Genomic DNA, 20,211 nt, shown 5'->3' with positions numbered 1-20,211 from the left:
TTGCACACTGTGCTCATAAATAATTTTTCTGGTTCGCACATATCTATTTTAGGGGCAAATGCGAGTGAAATACTCGCCCTGTCAATATATATATATATATATATATATATATATATATATATATATATATATATATATATATATATAGTGAACCTGCAGAATTGCATTCACAAGGTATGTTAAGCACGAACTGCTTCGTGGAAATAAAGCGAACTTAACTTTGTGCCCCTCTTGAGATGGTCTGAGGTCATTTGCAGCATTTGACACTATTCTTGCAAACAGTTTTCAGACAACATAAATCAAGAAAGAATGAGAACTATTTACATGTCCGTGTTTCAAGAGACATGCTTGCACTGCATGACTCTGAACACAACAGCGAGACACACGCATCGGCGGCTTTTCAGTCATCTGCTCCTCAAAATATAATAAAGTGTGTTTCTTCAAGCACGTATGATTTGGCTAACAGCATTGCTTGTCGTGTGTCACTCCGAGACATCTTGTAGATCGCCCGCCATAGTGGCGGGTAGATGAGCAAAATTAGCCTACCTGCTAATATCGACGTTAGCCGATTACTTTGTCCAATCACCCAGCCCTAGCCCCAACACAAATATATACTTTCAAATATTATATCCAGTGTCTCTTGGACAGAAAAGGGGCAGATGTGTGCTAATCACTAAACATTTGCGGTCAATTTAACACATACAAACGCAGACTCACGCACAACTGACTGATCCCGGAGCTCCCCTCCCCTGTGTTCAGAGATTCACACCAAACTAATCAAACCTTCACCACCAACACTGTGACAGAGGGGACTGTCACATTCTGTAGCAGGAGAGTCTGTAGATATATGTGTTTGTGTGTGTGTGAATGCTCACTAACCCATGACACGACACGTCCATTGAAACATGGTAGTTTGGCGTTGTCATCAGATATTTCTTCCTTCACCACCCTGTAGAGACACAAAGAGATGAGAGACGTTTCAACTAAGTAAGGGCACGTACATGGTTTCTGGACAAACGGCCATTCAAAAACATTGCCATTAGTGAGGGTTTTTGGAGTTTAAAAGTGACTTTCACTCTGACTATAAAGAATTCACTGTAGTCCATTCTTGCACATAACCTCTTTAAATTGATTTTGCATGATCAGTTAAACCAATTACATGGACTTTTGTTTGATATCAACGTTAAAGCAGGAATGCCTAAAGAAACTAGATTTATTTTTTAAAGAGTGAGTGGTGCTTGCCCATGCAAAACTTACCGCCATGATGCTAGGATGTTGTATTTGGTTGCAAGGGCATTGTTATGCTCTTGCTGAGGTGTTCTAGGTGGCTGCTATAAATGTTGCTTACTAGCCTGTCAAAAGAGGTGCATATTCACACTTTCAGATGACAGATAGCCTGTTCCTATTTTTGTTGCAATGCAAAAATTCTCCAGCCAAATTATTCTCCCTTAATGTCTGAAATAAAATGATTTTATTTACATATATCACATGTGAATTGATTGCTATGAATTTTAATCCTTACTAGAGCTGCACGATTCTGGATAAATTGAGAATCATGATTTTTTTGCTTAGAATAAAGATCACGATTCTCAAGAAAGAATGCTTATTTCAAATATATAAATTTAAAATGTCCTAAGTCCACAAGAGGGTGTAATGAATACACTGTAAACCAAACAGCACCTTGTTATTATTGCAAAGACATTTTTTTAGGTTTATTCAGCATCTCGTGCAGGAGCGCTGAGGAATTCACATTAGCCTTCTACCTTCTAGAACCACCCTTTTGTTTTTGAATTTCACAGTCAGCAGGAGGCAGTCAATGCAGCCCTGCTCTCGCCCATATACATTTTTGCAGAGACGGGACACTTCTATTAAAATGAATGGGAGAAATTGCAATGCCCAACCAAGGAGCTCTAGCGCACAACTGTCAACGGATGTAGAAAGGAAGTCCCACCTTACAGGTAAAAGAGCCAGTCACCTTTTAGATACAGACATCACCTGTCAATCAACTCAAGAATGCTCATTAGCTATACAAGCCGTGATTTTTTTTGCCATTTTAAATAAGTACATAAATATTGATCTTTTTCACACCAAAAACAATCAAATCACTTTAGAAGACATTAATTTATCCACTGGAGTTGTATGGATGCCGTTTATGCTGTCTGAGATTTTTGGAGATTTAAAGGTCTGATCACCATCCACTTGCATTTTAAGGACCTACTGAGCTGAGATATTTTTCTTTATTTGTGTTCTGCTGAAGACAGAAAGTCATACACACCTGGGATATCATGAGTGTGAGTAAATGATGAGAGAATTTACATCTTTGATGTAAATACCTTTAATTTGATTAATTAATCTACTTATCATGTAATTACTTCAATTAATAATTGTAATAAATTACTTAAACTTACAAAGCACAAATACTTACATAACTTCAAATCACTGCATCAAAGCTTACAATGGCATAAACCAACTAAATTACATTTCTTTGGATGTAAATAGGCCTATATGGTACCAAAACTAGAAGTGAGAATCGTACATGAATATGCTTGTTAAGTAGCAAAATAGTCAGTTATGTCATCATTTAACTTTCAAGTCAGTGGAAACACAAGCTGGTTCTGCGAGTGATGTGTTCAAATCCCTTGCCCAAAGAATGAGCAATAGTAATAGTGATGCAGGGCCGTAGCAAAGGGGTGAAAGGTGGTAAAGATTCTAGGGGCCCAAAGGTACAGGGAGCCCCACAACAAATTATAAACTGTATATATTTAATAAGAAAGGGGCCACGAGCAATATACAGTCAGGGGGCCCAGATTACCCTGAGTGATACTTGCTTTGGCGAATACCACTAAATAAGTACGCCACAAAGATCAGCTTAGTTTACAATAGTCCCCCACACACAGGCTAAATTAGACCCTCATAAAATAAAATTAATTGCACATGCCCCCTAGCTCCTCCTCCTTCTCAGCTGCTTTATAAAAAGGTGCTGACCCTGACTGACTCCTGTCACCATGGAAACCTTTGTCAAAGAGGAAGAGGGAGGAAGACAGCTGGCTGGGGAAGCATGTGAGGTTTTCAGAAATAGACCATGTGATCTATTAATAATACAAATCTATTGAGCGATCATAACTGGATTCATGCAATATAAATCAAAACCACTCAACTATTTTTAATCACACCTCTCATACCAAACACCAAGGCAGTGGTGATCACTACAGTGGTGACAGAACTGTGAGGCTGCGCTTAAGAGTAGCAGAAATAATGCACACAAGATGATATGCTCATTGTTTCCTGTACGCATCTATGTTTAAAAAAACAGTACACAATGTGAATGCTTTATTTTGGTCTATGATGCTATGTTTAATTTCACATAGATCTTTGCATTTGATGGCATGCCCACAGACCACTCACAGAACATCTGATGCATACTGCACAATGGGGCTAAGTAATGTCACCAAAAATGTATTTTGGTCAATTATGATACACAGTATATCATGATACACTTATTTTATGGAAAGTGATTAAAAAACTTGATTTCAAATGATATCTAAAGTAATGGTACACCTCAATCCCACTGCAATTAAATTTTAATAATTACTAACTAACATTTACTAATAGATATTTTACTAAATAATATATATATTTACAAGCTCCAGGCCCAGATATGACAGCATGGTTAGTAAACCATACTCTGGACAGAGAACCGTTCTGGTGGAGCACCTGTAGTGATGTGGCGACTCACAATTAGTACATTCTGACTGAGCAAGTGTGCATCCACCACAGTACAAAAAGAAACCGTACCCATGCCAACAAGCCCAGATCGGTACGGAACAGCACAGTTCAACAACGAGAACTGTTCAGCCCGATGGTGGAAGTTGTGTTTACAAGTTCCCAGGCTGCTACAATGAGCACTTAAGGGAAGAACTTGTTGCTGGATTTTGCTAAAGTTTTTGAGATTCATGCCATCAAAGCATTGAAAAATATTCAAGAATTTTGTTAAAAACACATTCATTTAAAAACATGAGATAAAAAAAATATTGTGATTAGACTGTGGCTGGTCACTACACGTGTCTGCCAGACTGTCCTTTCCTGTGACAGTGGGTAGTGCATATTCTGGTGGGCATGGAAGATCGAGTCTTTTCTGTGCCCAATTCCCACTCCATCTCACTCTCCCTCTACTGTCATGTCTCCCTGAACTTTCCAGTGAATTAAAGGCAAATGGGCTATTAATCAGTGCACATGAGTCTAACACCATTCACTGAACCACTTCTTTCATTTCAATGTAAAAATCAAATTAATCTGCTGCTTAACTTCTTTACATCCATATTCAGAGCTTTATATATTCAGAGTCAAACATCCTTTCTCTCTCTCTTTTCCTGTCAGATGAAGCGGATCTTATGAAATCATTCAGCAGGTATTGTATCTGCTGAATTCACATCTGTTCAAGTGATGAGTCAGAGCCTCTCAGGCCCAACATCCATCTCATTCTGTTTCTGTCATGTGTTCCAATGTTTGTGTATGTGTGTGTGTGTGCCTATGTGCAATTCATGTTGTGCTATAATATATATCATACACGATGAAAGTAACATTGTTGAGTTTTTGAACTCAAACTGTTGGGTGAATGTCATGATCTAAATACTTTTGTCCAATTTTTCCAAAAACATATTGTTCTGCCCAACTGAGAACAGCTCAATTGTCCCACACGCACATATACACACACACACACACACACACACACACACACACACACACACACACACATGTTGGTGCGGCTATCCTTATGAGGACTCTTTGTAGACATTTTTATACTTTACGAACTTTAGATTCTATCCCCTACCCCTAAACCTAACCCTCACAAAAAACTTTGTAAATTTAAAAAAAAAATAATAATTTGTTTAGTATGTTTTTAAGCGATTTGATTTGTCCTCATAAACCATATTTATAGCATAATACCTTGTAATTACCAGTTTGTAACCTAAAAAACCTTGTAAAACCACCCAAACCCGCCCACACATACAGTATGTGTAAGTCTTTATTTGCCTGAGTGTTTTTGCATGATTAACGGATTATATCCCACAGTATGTAAACGAAGGACTCGGATTAGAGTCTGGTATAAGCACAATGATTGTCAGCTTGCTGTGAATTCCAATCTGAGCACTTTGTTGCTTTTAGTGAGCAGATTTCACATTGTTCTAGAGTGCAGACTCTAATCCTACTTGGGCTATTCAATAAAAACTCAGCAGGAATGGTGACATAAGAGGCTTGGAGAGCAGCTCTACACCTCCTTTTCTCATTCTGTTCTTCTCCTCTGCTCTCTTCATTCCTTTGGCAGCATGAGGTCCAACATCTCCTGAAGCAGCCTCTTCTGAAATGTTCCTGCTCAAAGCTGAGTTATATTTTCAATTGAAGGAATAGTTCACCTAAAAAAGAGAATTTCTTTCATCAGTGCAACACAAAAGGAGACATTTTAAGAGTGTCTTGATGCTGCTCTTTCCACACAGTGTGTGCATATTGTCACCAGGGACAAAAGTTAAAGGTAAAACAACCCATAAAAGTAGTCCATACAAATTGTGTGCTGTATTCCACTTCCATCGAAAAATCTCATTCATGCTTCTGCATATTCAGACTTGGTGCATCATGTTTGGTTATGAGATCGTTGTCACTGATATGATATGCTCCAAGTTTGAATATGCTCGTGCACAAATAAGATTTGAAAGCAATAACGTACGGGGAGGATTTTCAGCGATTTATATTTACATGAACGCAAAAAAAATTATTTGCATAATTAATCATGCCCCCTGACTTGTACATAAATTCCATAATAAAAGTACAGATTTTCCTGCCTTACGAGCAATTCAAGTTTGAAGGACATCCGTTTTCCGAGCCGCGTCAATAGGTGGCAGCATACTACAACAAACCTCACAAGTAGCACAGCCACAGAATGAGAACCGCTCACAGAGGAGGAACCACAACAAGTTGGTAAAGCACAACAGAATACCGAAATCTTGAGATGTGATGTTCAAAGTTTCCACTACTTTTAACTTGACACATCATCCAAAAAATGCAGTGTTCATGGGGGCCTGTGTAGCTTGCGCTGAATGTCATGTCTTGTGCGCATGACAGAAGGAGAACAGCACAGATAGAAGATGAAGGAGGCACAATGAAATCAGCGTAGGAGCATTTCTCTATAAATAAACAATGTTTTCTGCATACCCTGTGATAGTGTGTAAAAGTACAACATGACAGCAAGCACTTTTGATCTGCTGGTCTCCTTTTTTTCATCCCAGCCAACAATGACGTCATTGATCGCCGGGAAAGCATATTCAGCTGACATCTCACCAACACCAGAGAAACTGAATGTTATGTAGGCTACAATGTTTTCGCAACATGTCGTGATTTAATTTAAAATAACAAAATATGTCCAAAGGACTGAAATATCCCATGATCCACAACGTGAAGTTTTAATGAACTCAAATATGTAAACAAAATATAGATTTTATTCAAGTTATTACTAAAAATATTTCATTAACAGTAATTAAACAATTCACAAATTCAAACTAAACATTACTAAATTAATTAAAATATAGTGAACTAAGAATATTTTAAGAGGAAAATGCCAATACTTGCATTTCTTAAGTGTATTAATTTCAATTATATTTCAAGAGTTTAATTTAAACTGCAGCAGCACAGTGGCACTTTTGTACACATAGCAATGGGAGAGTTTATTCGCAATAACACGTCAACAAACAACATGAAGTCTTGCACCGTTATTGCATTGATTTGAACAGAAAGGGGAAGAACTGCTGAAAATAATGATGAGACAGTTGTTCGGGAGATGTGGGTGATGTTTTTATTTTCAAGTAATTATTTTGTTTTGTCTTCTGTTTTTCAATGCTTTTCTCTCCTCTTGCGCACTTTATTTCTTTGATTGTTACTCATTGCCGGTCTATCGCTCGTCAGAACAGTGCGCATACAAGATGCTTGATTAATTTTTTTTTAAGCAGTATCCCTGCTATTTGTGTCACTCTACTATGACCTGTAGTGTGAAAGGAGAAGCTGACATATGCACTCAGATACCTGCTGATAATGTGTCTCATGTAGCCATCCTGGACCAGCAAACTTTTGTTGTGGTTATAGTTATAGGCTAGTGATCAATTCATTCTAAATTAATAATTTAATTCTATTAAATAAAAATAATGAACAATGCTTCAAATATACAACAATATACATAATCAGTTAATTTAATAGTGTTTTTATGTAATGTGACTCGATCTGATTTTTGAAAACAGCTGTTACATAAAAAGCTGGAAGAGAAAAAATTGGATTAATAAAATTAATACAAATTTGGAGTACAAGATGCATCACAATGCATCGAGAATCGTTTTGTGATTGAATAGTTACGCTTCATCAAATCGTGAGGTCAGTGAAGATTCCCACCTGTAATTTCAATGTATGAAAGTAGGGATGGGAATTGTAAGGAATGAAGGGCTAATGATTCTGGTTCCTTAACCCTTCCATTAACAATTCTTTTAGTACTTTTGTGGAAGACATTTTTGAAAATGAGAAATTCAATTCTTATTGGATTTACTGGCCTCAGCAGCCTCTAATCAAATGATGAGACAATTTAATATTTTACAGATCAGCACTCTTTTTCTGCTCTCCTCCCACACATGACATTCAAAAAACCTCTGGTGACAAATGCAGCTGCCTAACATGATCGATTACATAAACTGACATTAAATGTAAGAATTTTTCAAGGGGGTTTCCAACCTTTTCAACCAAACATCACCTTCATTTGTTACAATATCTTCTCTCCATCTATTTTCCATGCACTTCAGCCACAAAACAAAAATACTTCTACACACACACACAAAAAAATATATATATATATATATATATATATATATATATATATATACACACAAACACTTTTTCAAGCTAGCCTAGTGTATTTGGTGCAGTGTGTGTAGATGGCTCATGTGTGCAGACAGGAACCATTGATTTGTAAGCAGAGCTCATCATCTCTAATGAAGAGATCTTCCGTTTTCACAGCCCAAGTTGATTAAATTTAGTCCAGAAAACAAGCCTTCGCTCCCACAGCAAGAGGGATGTAGGAGGAGAGAGAGGAGAAAAGGGCAGTGGATGAGAGTGAAAAGGGAGGGATGTGAGCACTCTCAGTCTGCAAATGGTCCCCCCATCTTCATTCTTGAGAGACAGAGTTAGGCCAAAGCCTGAGACCACCAGACAATAAGCCAGAGATGCAAAGAGATCCACAGAGACCCAAAACACACACACGCAATGGTAATAAACTGGAAATCACAGGCATGTACAATATGCTAATACCGTCCAACACACTTAAAGAACCATACTCCTTCACACGCACCAGAGAGAGGACAAGACAGGAAAATAAAGCCGGGAAAGTAGGTCAGTCTCCTTTAAAGAAGCATCACTTCCATCAGAGAGAACAAGTCAGCCTGTTAGTAAAATAGCTCTCTGCTGCTCAGGTTTGCCAGACCGGCAACTCTAAGAGCACTCTTTCTCTCTCTCTCTCTCTCTCTCTCTCTCTCTCTCTCTCACACACACTTCTTTCAAGACATACTGTATAATGAAAATCTCAAACTTCTATATTAAAAGTGATTAAATACTGTGTTTAAATTACAAACCATGCGCTTAATTTCACTCACATTATCTCTACGTCACACGCACAATCTGTCCACCACAAATGCTGAGAGTGGTATTGCAGAAAACACTGCCAGAGGATTTTTAGCTCTAAGTTGCATCCACATCAATGGAAGAATGCACATTTGAGAACCGTTATAGGAACCTAAAGTCATGAAAATCAGCCGGTTCTGGTGGTTTTTTTGTTGTTGTTTTTTTACTGAACTGTTTCTGAATAAGAACCGGTTTTCGTTTCCAAATCGTGCACATGAAGCACATTTCTATGATTGGCTGATTTCTGTGGACCAGCGTTCACATTGTTGTTTATCAAGGTGGACTTAGTTGGTGAATTCTGAATAGGTGCTGAGACATAAAAAATATGTGACATCATGACAATGACTGAATCACCCGTTTTGCAGCTTAGTTTCCATAAATGTCTGGGTGGAGCTCTGAGCTCCAATATGGCCACGTGAACACTACAAATTTCGGGAGAGACAACCGCATTTAAATGCGGGAATGAATCCCCTACATTTTTATTCCATGTATGTGTGGAATACAGGACTGACTCCTGCAATTGTGATGATGGACAAGTGATCACCATGAATGCCACCAGCTTAACCCGTTTTGTGCTCGCTACTTTTTAGCAAAACGATTATCCACCTGAGACGTATTATCATCTGACAATGTTTAGTAAGCTGCCGTTGACAGAATATTTTGTTTATGAACTGCACATCTAAGTGGCTGTGGTTTAACAGTGCACGTGCTTTCTCTGGGCTGAAATGTATGGGTTACCCCGAGACTGCATGGCTGGTGAGAGGAAGTACAGTGCAGAGAGACAGGAATATGTGAATGAAGACACATACATCTGTTTAATTGATTTACACCAGGAGAAGATGGAAACATCTCTCACACACTATTGATCACATCATTAACAACTACAGTAGCTGTTCAGTTTGGTTTCGTAATCACTACATGGAATTTCTTAAAATGTGGTTGTCACAGGTTTAAGCACTAAAAGGTGAACTGACAACCGAATTTAGCTTAAGTGTGTACACAAACAAACTCTTTATTTTCTTTTCAAAAAGATTTGCTTTTCAAATAATAATTCACCCTGATAATAGATACAAACAGAAAATAGCTGCAACTAATTATTTGATGAATGCCGTATAATGAACTCAATACCCTGTGTATCTCCATTTCTAACATAGTGTTTCACCAGTGTCCAGCTTTTCAGTGGCAGGATCCTGCATCTAGTTGTGAAATTACTGTGTGCATGCATGTGTGTGTGTGTGTGTGTGTGTGTGTGTGTGTGTGTGTGTGTGTGTGTGTGTAGCGTGTGTGTGAGCATGCGTGCGTGCATGTGTACTATAATGATAATCATGATGCTAATGACCTTACTGGCCCTGCAGCTGTTATGAGAGAGACCCAAGAGAGAAGCTGACACAAACACAGTGCACAAACAGTAGCAATGTATAACCACTTCACACTCAATGTATTCCAACACTAAATCTACCTAGAGGAAAACCTATTAGCCCTTTTTGTACTTGACAAGATCTTCCCACCAATGCCAGTTTCTTATAGAACATTAATTAATTGAACTGGTGAAGTAACGACTGCAGTGAGATTAACTTCATCAAAAAGTAATGCAATGTGAGGTAAGCCCCGTCATCATGACACATTCCTGCCACTAGATGAAGTCACACATGATGTAAGTCACACAGATCCAGCACTGGAGAGAGTGTGTTGTTGTCTGTGTATGCATATGTGTGTGTGTGTGTGTGCGTGTGCGTGTGTTTATATGGAGGGTTAAATAGTAGCTTGAAAGGATCAAGTTTACTGCTGGCATTCTGTGTTCATAAATTGCAACTTTCAGTGAAGCATGAAGCCATGGGCGTGTGTGTGTGTCTCTGAGAGAGAGGCTGATTTCAGAATGGCATACTACCCAATACTACTCTTACTACATCTGCCATTAGTGTATTCCGAACTCACAGACATAAAAACAACATTAAGGAAGAAATCAGACTCTCTGATAAAAACATACAGCATGTCATTTACTCAAACTCAATCAAATAAATCTGCTTTTTTACAGCATAAGCTATAAAAGCAATTGAAACTCAGACACCTGTCCCCATGCAGCAATTTCACAAACAATGGCTTTAAAACGAAGAGCTCAACACCCCAGTCTTCTCGCTATTAAAAAGGTACTTTTTAATAGCATACTTTTTGAAGGTGTTCCTGTACATTTTAATTGACTGTTCTTGGCGAGCCTGATCTCATGAAAATTACTTGACTGTGTGATGTTTACAAAATTATATTACGTGGGTTCTTACACATACAACGGCAATTCCGAGGTGAAATGTTCACTGAGTGTCTAAAAGTGTTTAACATTTTCTCCCAAACAAGAACAAATCCCACCTTCCTACCTTAAATCTTACACCTAAACCTAACAGATAGTGTCATAAAGAGCAAATGTGAGATAAGAACTAAATTGCTGAAGCAACCACGTCATTTTGAGGCACTTGTCACTTTCAGATCATGTGCGACTCTTTTCAGAACTTGTAAACAAGTGTTTTGTATTGCAAGTACAACAGTCATTAGTTGAGCTAATGCGGAATTTGATTGCGCACGGAAAATCTTTTAAATTAATTTGTTGGTTATGTAATGCATAATGGCTTTGTATTGATACAGATTTCCAGATTGAATTCTGATTCACAGGCTCTTAATGCGATTCAAATCAATTCTGATTTTGATTTGATTCCGATGGGTATATTTCAATAATAATCTCTCAGTTAATGCCATTATTTATATAGGGGAAAATCTTAATTTTACAAATGTTTTCTCATAATCAGTTTTTCCAACATTTTGGTCACATTTTAGGTTTTTTAAATTTTACAAATCCTGAATTCCATCAATAATTATGAAGTCTTGAATATATATATATAAATTCATAAGCTGATTTTTAGAATCTAAAATGAAACAAGTCATACTTGGCAATTATTTAGGTACATCCTGATCACACATGTTGTAATGTAGAAGCTTTAACAACAACTTATTACTGTCAGATTAGATGGTATCAATATCACTGTCATTAATCTTGCTTCACTTAGTTTGCCTGTTGTTCCAGGTCACTGAGATGAAGTCAGCCAATGCTTTGATTTGGAATCGCACGCAGTAACAGGCATGAAACAAGCAGGATTGTTTTGTATCATGCCCTGGTGGAGGAAAGTCTGGAAATGATTATGCCAAGGGCAAGGAACAATGGCTGGCTATTCACCTTGACGAGCTGGTTTGGATAGTACATTGACACAAACAAGCAACGTGGATTTAAATAAATGATTAGGAGGGTCCTGTATGTGGGTGTGTGAGGAGGTTTGTGTAGCTTGGCTTCTAAAGGAGAACTCTCAAGCATGCCAACAAAAGCAAACAAAAAGCAGATCACATGGACTTGAATTTAGCAACATGACACTGTTCTTTGTGGGTGACACAGTGACTGTGGAAATCTGCTCTGAGGATCGCCGAGCATGATTCCTGAGTGATCCACTGTTTCCAAGTCAGCATTCCAGACCTCAGACGCTTTATTTGGGTTGTGCATTAAAGCACTAAAGTTCACTTTATCCCACATAAACAACAGAGACCATCTATGCATCCAAGACCACGTAGTGTCATACTGCACTGTATTTAACAAAGGATGCAGTTCTCAGCCAGTAAAACAGTACGTTATTTTAGGTATGCATGCGAGAAGTAGGAATAGCCTCCGGACAAACTTCATACGGGGATGTGGGCATTGATTCGTGACACAAATATATGACATTAGAACAACAACCGCGGACATAATCGCACATGGAAGAACTTTCTTGGTATCTATCACTTACAGTTGAAAAGAGCATTCTGACTCACAGTTCTCCGTAGTTTTTTAAATCTACCGTTTTGACCGTGACGTCTTCTCAGCTCCTGAGGAGACATGGGATAGAATTGTGTCCAGTTGATCTGCACTTCAGAATCTCACGGAAATAGCAGGTCATCTGGGTATTTCTCTCATACTCTTTTATGAGGATTCGGACATACTACTGCTGCATTATTGGGGTTAGTACCCAAATCTAAGTGATTTTAAATGTCTCCATCTAAATACGCAGCCAGCTACTTTTATAAACACAGTAGCATTGAAACAGCACCATGTTAAAAATAACTGGTCTTGAGTTAGGCGAGATATATAGGAATGAATTAATTATTTTTTGGTTGCATCAGAGGCAATAAAAGCATTTACACCAGAAAGGTTATTTTCTCTCTCTCAATGAATTTTCATTATTTACATATTTTTTTGAAATCCTTTAATATAAGAACAAATTCTAGCTAACAAAATATTTTATAGCTGGACTATAAAAAAAAAATATACAGTACTGTGCAAAAGTCTTTGGCACATAAGATTATTCACAAAAACATTTGTCTTAAGATGGTTATTTATATTTTCAGCTTTAGTATGTCAATAGGAAAAATACATTTTAGACTCCCAAACATTACTTTTGCAAATATAAAAGATTAGAATAGAAGAACAGGGAGTCCTGCAGCAGATGTCATGTCCCCATAAAGCCCCCCACTGAACATCGAGTCAGTCTGAGAAGACATGAAGAGACAGAATCAATTGAGACAGCTGAAATAGATTGAAGAACTGTGGCGAATTATCCAATAGTTTGAAACATCCAATCTGCCAACAACCAAGAAAAACTGTGTCCAGGTGTAACTAGGAGAATTGGTGCTGTTTTAAAGGCAAAGGTGGTCACACCAAATATATTTAGCTTTTCTATGTTTACTGGACTTTGTATGACATTGAGTGATAAATGACATTATGGCATTATTTTTGAAGATATTCTCACAATGCATAATTTTTCACAAGTGCCTACAACTTTTGCACAGTACTATATATCTAGCTTTAAAAAATAAGATTTTAGTCATTTTCATTACTTATCCAGACCTGGAAATCACAATTTGTAAATGTCCTTAAATTTTCTGTGACTGTGGGAATCCTAAAAGAAGACATATTCCCAACTACTGAATGCCTAAACCCAGCAGATGCTTCTTCGATCACATTTTACATCACAGTGTTCATGTTACAGTGTCATTACATGAACAAGTGCTGAGTAATAAGAATGAGTAGCAAGGACTTGTAATTACACATTGTTAATGCTATTGTATTTCATTATATAAACATTAAATATGTTGTATTTTAATAATACTGTATTCTCTAATTATAACTCAGTGGTTCACACCTGGTCTGTCACTAAAAGACTCTTCCTTTTAAAGAAAAACAAATCTCAGACTTTGAACGTCAAAGCACATAATAAAGCCTCCTCCCATTCACACTGACATGATGTAGAAGACCACGTCTTCTACATCATGTCAGTGTGAATGGGCACCGAGTGTACAATAGACGCGTGTATGTGCTACAAACTACCGTGTATTGCCTGTTTATTCATACAGCGTTTAAAATAGCATGAAACACTATTAATACACACAGTTGAGTTGGTTTTCTGAGGCAGTGTGAGAGAAACCGATGAGGCATTTGCGAGTAGCCATAAAACAAACGAAATGACGTTACCCAAATAAAGCCGTTAAAAGTGGTCGGTCTGAGGTAACGGTACTCACTGACAGGAACAACGGACGATACAAATACAAAGAGGGTTTTCTGTGTTAACATTAATATTGTGCCTTACCCGAAATCATCGTCCATAGATTTGAAGAAAAATTTGTAGTTGGGTTTATTGAGGACATTTTTGAAGTCGGCAAGAGTGACGCTTTCCGCGGGGATGGGCAGTTTGATGAGGTAGGGAGTCTCCTGCTCGTCGAGGTGATAGATGATCTTGGTCTCCGCCATAGCGGGCCGCTGCTGAGCGACAGGCCGCGTGCATCAGCCCCACAGCCGGGCGCGCTTCCCGCTTCCACCGCTGTGCGCTCCTGTCCACCCGCAACCACTGCGCGCTTTCTTCTTGTCAGGGTTAATAACCCAATTATTGAGTATCCTTGCGGACGTATTCAATACAAATCTATCTAATGGTATGATTATATATGTATAATAGATGGTCCTCTGCGATTTCTTTCCAGTTTAAAGCGACTACAGGTCGGTCTACACTGTACTCCCTATGAATACTGTTGCTTTTTCCTCCTCTCTGTCCTATAGAAACAACTGTCGGCCGATGTGAGATAGCCCCTCCTGTCGATTTACCACTGCGCTCCCTCTACAGGACGAGTTTTAAAAATATTACTCTGGTTTTATTTCAGCTCTTGGTTCTGGGGACGATGCATCTCAATTACATAAGTAGCCGTGAAGTTGTGTTGTTGCATATTAATGACTCAATCATTTTTCGTTTTGACGGTGGTTTGTTTTATTCGAATGTTTTTAGTATTACTTATTTTTGGGGCGATGTTCGTCTGTAATGCAACCAACCAATTTGTGCTTGAAGAAGTCGTTGCTTTATACTGGAACTGGAACTACTTGAAGAGAACGGAGTACAATGATTTATTAGTGTGCCTATGACGCTCTCTAGAGGACATTGTTATTCCTACACAGTTGTTTATCACAGCGGTTTCCACCGCGGTGCGCTGAAGGTCCTCTGCAGGTGCACATGAAAGATTTCATGGCTTAAAGACGTGGTCTACTTGATGTCACATATGTCAGGGTTTGTTTGTAGTGTTCAAATTTCTTCACACAAAACCTGACACGAACACGGGATTTTTTTCAGTTCGTGGCAGAGTAATGAGAGATTTTTGCCGGAAATGTGCTTAACCGCAATGCAAAAAAAATAAATAAAAAATCTTAATATTACTAAATATAGGTTTACGTTTCATTTCTTTATGCAAAGCATAATTTTTTTTAATCTCGCCGTTCAAAACACTTCTGACTTTATATAATCCCGCCGCGAGCTGACGGTTAACGACTACCCCTATGGAGTTAATTTTGTGCCATAATTAAACAAACAAATGCAGCATTTTGCAAACAAACTCAATCTGCTTTGCAAAGGAAAACTCGACTCGCAAACAAACAGAAAGCAATGTGCAAATACAAAGGTCAATTTGAGTGAAAATGAGCAGAGGAGTAACAAATATGTATAGTGTTTTACAAATGTAAATAAACGAGCCAAGATCATATTTTACAAATAAATACAAACCATCCTACAAATTGCTTGTAACCTTTAAACAAATACCAAACCTATTGCATACAAATGCATACCTGTCTGTTACGACTGTGCAGATGGCTTTTTATGAGATCCCTCGGCTCGATTTTCTCACAAATGCATCCAGGCAGATTTTCTCACAAATGCGTCCAGGCAGATTTTCTCACAAATGCATCCAGGCAGATTTTCTCACAAATGCGTCCAGGCAGATTTTCTCACAAATGCAGTAGATGGCGCTATGCGATTAATTTAGAGTTAGTCTCCCGGTATGGAAGCATATGGGTAGCAATATTCAATTTGACATTTAATATGCAAAATGACAATGCATTCTGTATTTAAATTTTACATTACCATTCTAGCAACGTTTGGTGCAAAATGAAAATGAAAATGAAATTACATAATTTACATTTGCCATTTCATACACTCGTTTTAATATGCATTATTGAAACGCTTTATAAGTTGCAAAATTAAAATGAAAATGTATTACAGAAATGATTAGATATGTGTAACATGTTCAAGCAAAAACTGTGGCAAAATGATCATTCAAATGTTATTTTTCTTAATTGCATTTACACTCACAGTCAAGACACTTGCGATTGCTTTTTCATTAAATGTCCCGCAATGAATGTAGCAAAATTCAATGTGCACATTGAAAATGCATTCGAGCCGATCACGCCCCTGCCCGCCCTCTCCGCCCTGTCAATCACTGCATCAAGACTGGGCTCGGCAACAGGTAAACATAACATGTTATGGCTATGTTACGTGTTTTGAGTTTACAGTCTATGGTTTTGAGGTGTTGGAAAAATGGCGGCAGAGCTATCTGGCGTTAAATTCACTAGCAGATGAAGTGGAGCGTGAACAGAGAAACGGTAGTATTTCCGAAGATTATTATGAGTATGTATGTGATAGAACCAGTACGTTGTTGGAACGTCTGGGAGAATTTTCTGCCTTATGGCTTTGACCTCTTAAAGGTGGTGGAAGAACAATTGTATTCGGAGGGGAGTGGGGAGACCAGCAGCCGTGGAGATCCCTGGCGAGGCCATAGAGGGGTATCTTATGTATGGGTTAAAAGTTAAAAGCTGCTGGTCTCCCCACTCCCCTGGCCTCTCCGAATACAATTGTTCTTCCACCACCTTTAAGAGGTCAAAGCCATAAGGCAGAAAATTCTCCCAGACGTTCCAACAACGTACTGGTTCTATCACCTACATACTCGTAATAATCTTCGGAAATACTACCGTTTCTCTGTTCACGCTCCACTTCATCTGCTAGTGAATTTAACGCTCGTATTAGCTCTGCCGCCGCCATTTTTCCAACACCTCAAAACCATAGACTGTGAACTCAAAACACGTAACATAGCCATAACATGTTATGTTTACCTGTTGCCGAGCCCAGTCTTGATGCAGTGATTGACAGGGCGGGAGAGGGCGGGGCAGGGGCGTGATCGGCTCGAATGCATTTTCAATGTGCACATTGAATTTTGCTACATTCATTAGTGAGACATTTAATGAAAAAGCAATCGCAAGTGTCTTGACTGTGAGTGTAAATGCAATTAAGAAAAATAACATTTGAATGATCATTTTGCCACAGTTTTTGCTTGAACATGTTACACATATCTAATCAGTTCTGTAATACATTTTCATTTTAATTTTGCAACTTATAAAGCGTTTCAATAATGCATATTAAAACGAGTGTATGAAATGGCAAATGTAAATTATGTAATTTCATTTTCATTTTCATTTTGCACCAAACGTTGCTAGAATGGTAATGTAAAATGTAAATTTAAATACAGAATGCATTGTCATTTTGCATATTAAATGTCAAATTGAATATTGCTACCCATATGCTTCCATACCGGGAGACTAACTCTAAATTAATCGCATAGCGCCATCTACTGTTTTGGAAGAGGATCTACTGCATTTGTGAGAAAATCTGCCTGGACGCATTTGTGAGAAAATCTGCCTGGATGCATTTGTGAGAAAATCTGCCTGGATGCATTTGTGAGAAAATCGAGCCGAGGGATCTCATAAAAAGCCATCTGCACAGTCGTAACAGACAGGTATGCATTTGTATGCAATAGGTTTGGTATTTGTTTAAAGGTTACAAGCAATTTGTAGGATGGTTTGTATTTATTTGTAAAATATGATCTTGGCTCGTTTATTTATATTTGTAAAACACTATACATATTTGTTACTCCTCTGCTCATTTTCACTCAAATTGACCTTTGTATTTGCACATTGCTTTCTGTTTGTTTGCGAGTCGAGTTTTCCTTTGCAAAGCAGATCGCGTTTGTTTGCGAGTCGGTTTTTCCTTTGCAAAGCAGATTGAGTTTGTTTGCAAAATGCTGCATTTGTTTGTTTAATTATGGCACAAAATTAACTCCATAGTATGTAGGCTAGCTGCCAGAGTCACTCACAGAAATGGAAGGTTGTTTAGAGACAGACACACCCATAATGTATAGATAAGAAAACATCGACAATATGCTGAGAGCGATTTATTAATGGATTTTTATAATGGAAGTTCTGTGGTAAACAATACTTGAAGATACTTGGATGTGTTGTTTTACAACATATAGTGCCCCCAGTCATAGGCCTACCCAAAACGTGAATTATTCTTTTTAGATTCCTCCGTAGGAGGGAATCTATTGTAATTGATGGTTTTATTATTATTATTATTATTATTATTATTATTATTATTAGATTCCTCCGTAGGAGGGAATCTATTGTAATTGATGGTTTTATTATTATTATTATTATTATTATTAGATTCCTCCGTAAGGAGGGAATCTATTGTATTTGATCGGTTTATTATTATTATTATTATTATTATTATTAGATTCCTCCGTAAGGAGGAATCTATTGTATTTGATCGGTTTTATTATTATTATTATTATTATTATTATTATTATTATTATTATTAGATTCCTCCGTAAGGAGGAATCTATTGTATTTGATCGGTTTTATTATTATTATTATTAGATTCCTCCGTAAGGAGGAATCTATTGTATTTGTTGGTTTTATTAGATTCCTCCGTAGGAGGAATCTATTGTAATTGATGGTTTATTATTATTATTATTAGATTCCTCCATAGGAGGAATCTATTGTAATTGATGGTTTTATTATTATTATTATTAGATTCCTCCGTAAGGAGGAATCTATTGTATTTGTCGGTTTTATTATTATTATTATTATTATTATTATTATTATTAGATTCCTCCGTAGGAGGAATCTATTGTAATTGATGGTTTTATTATTAGATTCCTCCGTAGGAGGAATCTATTGTAATTGATGGTTTTATTATTATTATTATTATTATTATTATTATTATTATTAGATTCCTCCGTAGGGAGGAATCTATTGTAATTGATGGTTTTATTATTATTATTATTATTAGATTCCTCCGTAGGAGGGAATCTATTGTAATTGATGGTTTTATTATTATTATTATTATTATTATTATTATTATTATTATTAGATTCCTCCGTAGGAGGAATCTATTGTAATTGATGGTTTTATTATTATTATTATTATTATTATTATTATTATTATTATTATTATTATTATTCTTCTTCTCCTTGAGCCCCAATAGCTCAAAAAGTCACTGGTCAAAAATTTTCTAAATTGGCACATTGATACTCCATGCCAGCGGGTACCCCCAAACCAAGAATGGCCCACATTCAGCCCATAGGTGGCGCTACAGGCCACGCCCAAAAAACAAAATTCAAAGTGATACAATTTCCATGCCATTTGTCCAAATCTTCTGAAATTTGGTGTACATGCCTCATTCCTCATGGGGAACAAAAAGCCTCAAGAACCCATAACTTCGCCATGATGGATTTTCCCGTACGTTGAAAATTTGCGAAAACCTACAAAACTCTTCTTCTCCTGAACCGTAGCTCCAATTGACTTGAAATTTGGTACACATGTGTAGAATGGACATCCTTGAAAGCGTTACTTAGGAAAAATGAATACGATACAAAATGGCTGAAAGGAGTGTTTATGTAAATGTCCAAATTTTAACAATATATACGTGTCAATAAATCAAATGTAATTTTGACTGATGGTTTTCAAACCTAACATGCTTAAAGATGACATCACTCTGAAGTACTGTGCAAAGAATGGCCATGCCAAAATTCCCATTTTCTGGTCAAAAATGTTCTAATTTGGTAAATTAATAGTACAGGCCAACAGGAATCCACAAACCAAGAATGACCGACATACGCCACTAGGGGCACTACAGGACAAGCCAAAATTCCCATTTTCTGGTCAAAAATGTTCTAATTAGGTACAAGAATAGTACAGGCCAACAGGAATCCACAAACCAAGAATGACCGACATTAAGCCACTAGGGGGCACTACAGGACAAGCCAAAATTCCCATTTTCTGGTCAAAAATTT

At 37.4% G+C, this 20,211-nt stretch overlaps 1 protein-coding gene across 2 annotated transcripts in view; it reads right to left on the bottom strand.

Moving 5' to 3' along the window:
- The window catches only part of LOC127623090 (segment polarity protein dishevelled homolog DVL-3-like), a 42,479-nt gene extending 27,675 nt beyond the window's left edge, over positions 1-14,804 (bottom strand). For both annotated transcript variants that reach the window (XM_052097336.1, XM_052097337.1), the window contains exons 1-2: positions 14,361-14,804; positions 880-949 (exon numbers count right to left, since the gene is read on the bottom strand). In XM_052097336.1, coding sequence (XP_051953296.1) covers positions 880-949; positions 14,361-14,521 — 231 coding nt within the window. In that variant the 5' untranslated portion in view covers positions 14,522-14,804. The remainder of the gene's footprint in view (positions 1-879; positions 950-14,360) is intronic.
- Positions 14,805-20,211: the final 5,407 nt, after the last annotated feature.

This window comes from Xyrauchen texanus, chromosome 29 (assembly GCF_025860055.1).
Source record: "Xyrauchen texanus isolate HMW12.3.18 chromosome 29, RBS_HiC_50CHRs, whole genome shotgun sequence".
In the NCBI taxonomy this organism is placed as follows: domain Eukaryota; kingdom Metazoa; phylum Chordata; class Actinopteri; order Cypriniformes; family Catostomidae; genus Xyrauchen; species Xyrauchen texanus.
The sequence above is the reverse complement of the archived record's forward strand: the minus strand, read 5'-3'. Positions and strand labels throughout refer to the sequence as shown.